The following is a 6,333-nucleotide window of genomic DNA, read 5'->3' on the forward strand; positions in this document are numbered from 1 at the left end:
CTGGAAATATGCCTGCCCGCGGTTTTTGGCAAAGAATAACCAGGGTTCATTATACACCAAAATGTGTCTCACGGGTTCCGGAGGTAGCCCGTACTGTAAATTAAGTTCGGGTGTCCATATAAAGACCCGGCCCCAAATGAAGGCTACAATATAAGCCAATCACAACACAGTTCAACAACCATACAATACCCAAATGCTCGTCCGCTTGAATTTACCGCAAACTCTGTTTTGATCGCAGTTGAATTTGACTGGCTTAAAAATAGTTTATGTTTCGGTACGGGAGCAATGGACCCACCCGATAATGCCAATAACGGGCTACCTCCGAAACCCGTGAGAAACATTTTGGTGTATAATGAACCCTGGTTATTCTTGGCCAAAAACCGCGGGCAGGCATATTTCCAGAGAAAAAGTGGATATTAACCATTATGTAATATGGTTGGCTTATTTTATATGAGGTATTCGGATACATTAATAGGTTGCTCATCTATTAGTAGGTTGTGTTTGGCCGATAGAATTGACATCTTTTAGTATTTTTGAATATTTGTGCGGAAGACCGCGAAAAGTGTGTCTACCCTGTTGTTTTTGTTTTGTATGTGCGTGGCGAAAATCTTGCGTGACCCGGCTAGCCCGTGATCTGCAGCGACTCTGTTATGGTTGGCAGCTTTATAAGTCATCAGCTCACCCAGAGTCAGCAGTTGAGTCACAATTTGTCTTCATTTTTCTCTATCATATTTTAATGTGTGGAGTATTTTACAGGATACAATGGAGCACTGGATCAAGGAATATATTAGAGCTAGCGGAGCTCCTGACATTACCTCTCTTAGTGCTGCTCTAACAACCACCCTTCCTGATCAGCTACTTCAGCTTATAACCACTATCAGAGATAGTAAGTCGTATACAGCTCTGCTATTGGCTATCTCCTCGGGCCACCCTGTAGTAGCTCAACTATTACTCACTCCATTGAGAGGAATAGCAGATGAGTTGCTGTTTGAGAAGGTTGAGTATGGATATACAGCTCTGCACTGGGCTGTATGGAAGGGACATAGAGAGTTAGTAGAGCTCATACTTCACACTGTATCTTCTGGTAAAAAGTATGAGCTGATAGCTGAAAAAGTTGGAGTGGGTTACACAGCTCTATCAGTGGCTGGAGAGAGAGGATATACACTTATAGTAGAGACTCTACTGATCAGCCTGTCAGTAGAGCAACGAGTCTCCCTGCTCAACATACAGACTAACCACCTGAGCACAGCACTGCACTGGGCAGCCTACTGGGGACACACAGCAGCCCCACAGTCTATGCTGACCTCCATCCCTCCTGATAAAGTTTCTGCTCTCCTCAGTGTAAAGAACATAGACAGTAGAACTCCTCTGGAGGCTGCAGAGTCTGGGGGAAGGAAAGAGTCAGTAGAGCTGCTTAAGAGCTGGAAGCAACCAGCATTAGCAGGTAGGATTATTATACAGTGTGATACCAGCTACTCACTTGTACTACTCTATTGAATAACTCTATGCTTGTCTCCAGGGTATCTTTATAAACATACCCTGGGGAATTCCATCTACATTCTCCTTGCATAGAGACTGCAGTGGGCTGTAGAAGCAGTTCAGTTCTGTCTCTGTATTAAATACTGTCAGTTCAGCCTCTTCTCTTCAGCCAACACTCAGCCCTTGCTAATCACTCATCACCTCCGCTCTCTCTTGGATAATTATAGTCTGCGTATTTTAGTTCCTTATTCAAAACTAATAGGATTAAAGTGATGTTAGCAGCTCAACACCTTGTGGCAGCTATTAGTCAGCACTTAGCTGAACTCTCCTGATTCATGAATATTCTTATTACTCACTACGGTTTTGAATAGCAACATGAGCTACTTACTAGAATAATAGTAGTAGGTAAAAGGCATGAGACTAGTGTGAGGCTGTATAAATTTGTACTCAAAAGTTTTTTTCATTTTTATGGCAAGTTCTTAGTCTATTACTCACTGATGCCATACACCTGGTTGTAGCCTTAGAGAAGATAAGTGCAACATGCAATAGGAATGTTTAGCGCATTAGGAATTAGGCAAGAATGCAGTAGGAACTTATATAATATTTGTTTCTATCAGCCATACTAGTTGATTCTCATTGCAATAACTCCTAACATAAACTCTTAGAACTAGTTTCTCAGGCTATATTTTTACATTTGCTCAAATAGTTTTAATTAGTAGTATTAACATTACACCCACAGCACCAGTTGCCTCCTTCCACATATACCTGAGGCTATAATAAGTAAGGGGAAGGGTTCCTATTCATAAGATGGTTTGTCTGTTGATTCTTTTATTATAATGAAGTCGTTATCTTCACTTTTTTGTAGCCCATTCAGCTACTTACCAAAAATTCGCTGCCTTGCACAAAGCTGACAATCAAAAATCAAAAGGTAGGATTTACAGTTCTTAAGCTGTTACTGGAACAACAGTACCTGAGCTCATGAAAATATTCTTTCTCCAAAACTTTATTTCTTTTTAGTTTTTTAAAAATGTGTTAATTCGTAAATTTATACCAAAACTAATTCACTCCTCACCATAAACTCTTTGCAGTAGTTCTGAGTCTATCCTCTTGTGTTTCTCTATATCTTCTTCGCATGTAGTAACAGTACATAAGCCATGATTCTATAGTTGTTAACAGAATATTGATGTTTTTACATATCCTCAATATATGAGCCATGATTGTTATATTATTATTATCATATGATTGTTTAAGCATTGACCAATCAGGGAGAGGAGCTAGCAGAGTCTAAGCAGCAGATTGGAGCCTTGCAGGAAGAAGATAATCGCAAGACTGCAGGTAACTTTTTTATTTTCTGTTAAACTGGTCTTTCTTCTTGTCATAAAATATGGATGACATCTATACACCTCCTTTGTATGTAGTACCTGATATGTATGCACTATCACTAGAGTTCAGTTATGTTCCTGCCCAGACATGTACAGCTAGTGCTCTATAAATAGCTTAGGATGACTCATCCCCTATCTTTTGTCTTACTTACCAGCTGGTCAGCTGACCTTGTTCAGTGTTATGTTGGGTAGGGTTAACTCTGGTTCAGTTGCGAATAAAGCTGTCTAATTGTAATGTTCCATTTGCTTATTGCTTCTTATTTTATGATGTAACCGTACCAGTACTTGAGCCTTGATTCTATTGTTGCTCTAGAGTTGGCCAATCAGAGGGAGGAGTTGACCAAACTAAAATATGACTTAGTGGAGTCTAAGCAGCAGATTTCAGATCTTCAGGAAGCAGATAATCGCAAGACAGCAGGTAAATTATATCTTTAGTCGGTTGCTGTAGAGAAATGATAGTTAATACCCGAGGAATTTTGCTGTACAATCACAAGCATTAACTGTAAGTAACAGTTTTGTTACAGTAGAGTCTCATAGTAGTAACAGTACATGAGCCATGATTTTATTGTTTTAGAGTTGGCCAATCAGAGGGAGGAGTCTCAGCAGCAGATTGTAGCCCTTCAAGAAGCAAACAATCAGATGATAGCAGGTAGTTTTTACTCACAGTTAAACTAGTGTTTAAATTTTAATATCCACATATTTACTGTTCATCAGTAACAACACGTATTCATTTACCTTCGTGTGTACAGCAGTATATGAGCCATGATTCTACTTTTGTTGTAGCATTGGCCAATCAGAGGGAGGAGTCTCAGCAGCAGATCGTAGCCCTGCAAGAAGCAAACAATCAGATGACAACAGGTAAAGTTTTTACACACAGTTCAACTGGTGTTTGAATTTTAATATCCACATATTTACTGTTCATCAGTAACAACACGTATTCATTTACCTTCATGTTTACTTTGTCTTGCTAGTTATTAACTTATGAGGAATGGATATAATGAGTTTTGTTTCATCGCTGCTATTGGCTGGTCAGTAATTAATTCTATTGGTAGTTAAATGCTCCAATGGAGCATATCACTCAAAATTGGTAGATATGAACAGGTGAATCACAGGCTAAATTGTAGTGCTGTACAGTGACTGAGCAGATTAGTCTACAGTAGTTACATCCCAAACCATCTCTTGTAAACCTTCCCTTAAGGTAGGGCCACACGAGACAAAATTCTCACGAAATTGGCGAAATTTGGACGAAACGATTTGTACGAATTGAAATGTGGACGAATTCGTCCATCGTTGGTTGCGCACGTTGAACGAATCCTGAATTGGACGAAACGGCTGAAATTAATTCCTACGACTCGTTGTTTGATTGGTCGGTTGAAAAGGTTAGTTGAATGTTGAAGGCCGTTTTCCTTTGCGCATGTTTGGTCAGATCTAAAAAAGATAACGATTTGCGAGTTTCTAGCCCGCAGTTCCTAACTCGGATTGCGACCTGTGTACTGTGTTGGCGATTATATGAAATCAGTAGTACCATGGACGCAATTGATTTATTTAATAGAAATATAACTGTTTTGTAGCTAGACTAATATTTGCTGAAAAGTCAGGTTCCAATATGTATTTAATAGAAATATAACTGCTTTGTAGCTAGGCTAATAATTGCTGAAAAGTCAGGTTCAAATTTGTATTGTAATTAGAAGAAAAAGTAAAACGGTTTTGTGGGCAAGCCAAAACCTGCTGTAGTCACACAAAAGAACCGTTTTGCAATGTAGTACATACGTATAGTTCGTAATAATATTATCAATGTACAAGCTCTATTCAAAAGTATACTAAAAACCATTTACAACAACTGTTACAGCCTACTACAACTACTCAGTGCAACTAGCATTAGCAGTTTTGTAGTTGCGTAGAAACGACCTTATTAACGCGCAGTTACCTTATATTGTAGGCGCCGAAATTAATTTACGTGTACATTCCGCAACCGATTTTAGGAATTAGGAATTGCGACTAGAAACTCACAAATCGTTATCTTTTTTAGATCTGACCCGCATGTTTGTACTGAAGCAAATGATTGAAACGGAACCGGCTTCAATTTATCACCTCGTTATGATTGGCTAGTTGAAAGTTAGTTTCGTACGAACCCGTGGTGGGGAAACTCCGTGTGGCAGGTAAGAAATTTCGTACGAATGGAATTTCCCAGATTAGTTGAAATTACACGATACGTGTGGCCCGGCCTTTAGTCTGAAGGGTGGTTTACACAAGGTGATTGTGAGATGGTACAATTCTCATAAAAAGAGAAACAATATATTATATATTATTGCTTATAACAAACACTGATAAATATCTGTTTATTTACATGTAGATATGGCTGCCATGATGGAGAGACTTAACAGACTAGATATTTATCTGCGTACTCCCATTAATACAGACGAGACAGGAGACCAGCGTCATGATCTTCAGGGCTGATACCTTTATCTTTGTTTAATTGAAACCACTTGTAGTTCTTGTTCAAGCTTTATAATTAAATAAAATTTCATATTTATACTTGATACATTTTCTCCTCTCTACTCATCTAGCAGTGATTTTTATGAACACACACGGTCATCATTGACCTGCACTCATGCTATATAATGCCACCTGCGTAGCTTGGCAATATTTCAAATCTTGTAGACTGGCGTAGATTAACAGATGAAATTCTCTACTCAATGTGGACCTTTCAATGCTGATGCGGAGCTGGTCTCACTACTGCAGCTGGCCACCTTTCTAATATTAAATATGAACAGTTCCTTAGCATTAATAAGGAAGTTGTTAACACGAACAGCAATGATTGTATTATGTTAAGGTAGACTATCTAAATTGCAGTAAAATTCATCTCTAGTAGCCAAAGATAGGGGAATTATTGAGGAAACAAGTTACACCAAAGGATCTCTTGTCAAGCCAAGCTCTTGGCTCTAAATCCTGGTTTTCATATGACAGTGCAAGGCGTGCAACAAGGCATACAACAAGGCGCACGACGTCATACGTAGGCTGGCTGTGATGTGGAAACGTCAACGCACGACGACCGCGCGCCGATCGCAAGGATCCAACAGAGTAGATCCATGCGACGGGTGCGCATAATGATGTATCCTACAATACACCACCCGTCCTTTTCAACCTATCCCACAAATCGAACGGAGGGTTGTTTTTTGAAGAAATCTGTCCCCCGTACAAAAAAGTAAGGAAATTACCCACCCTGTCCAAAGCAAGCTTGGCGCCTACGAGCACTATGAAAACACTGCATCGCAGCCCAAGCAATGCATAGCGTTCGATCACTGGGCCGCGCGATCAGTGCTCTGTCATATAGAAACCAGGCTTTATGTAAACATGCATTATGAAAACTGCTAAATGAAAATGGTTAAATCAAAGAGAAAATGTCTAAAGGTATAAACACACTAGGCGATATTTAGAGCGATATCGCGCTGCGTGGCGCTAATCTGCGCTA

The 6,333-nt window shown here is 39.6% G+C and overlaps 1 protein-coding gene across 1 annotated transcript in view; it reads left to right on the plus strand.

Moving 5' to 3' along the window:
• The window catches only part of LOC137398332 (inversin-A-like), a 334,813-nt gene extending 331,059 nt beyond the window's left edge, over positions 1-3,754 (plus strand). The window contains exons 5-9 of the mRNA XM_068084440.1: positions 2,345-2,407; positions 2,731-2,814; positions 3,175-3,279; positions 3,436-3,510; positions 3,645-3,754. Coding sequence (XP_067940541.1) covers positions 2,345-2,407; positions 2,731-2,814; positions 3,175-3,279; positions 3,436-3,510; positions 3,645-3,754 — 437 coding nt within the window. The remainder of the gene's footprint in view (positions 1-2,344; positions 2,408-2,730; positions 2,815-3,174; positions 3,280-3,435; positions 3,511-3,644) is intronic.
• The last annotated feature ends 2,579 nt before the right edge of the window (positions 3,755-6,333 follow it).

The sequence above is a fragment of the Watersipora subatra genome, chromosome 6, assembly GCF_963576615.1.
Source record: "Watersipora subatra chromosome 6, tzWatSuba1.1, whole genome shotgun sequence".
Taxonomy (NCBI): Eukaryota; Metazoa; Bryozoa; class Gymnolaemata; order Cheilostomatida; family Watersiporidae; genus Watersipora; species Watersipora subatra.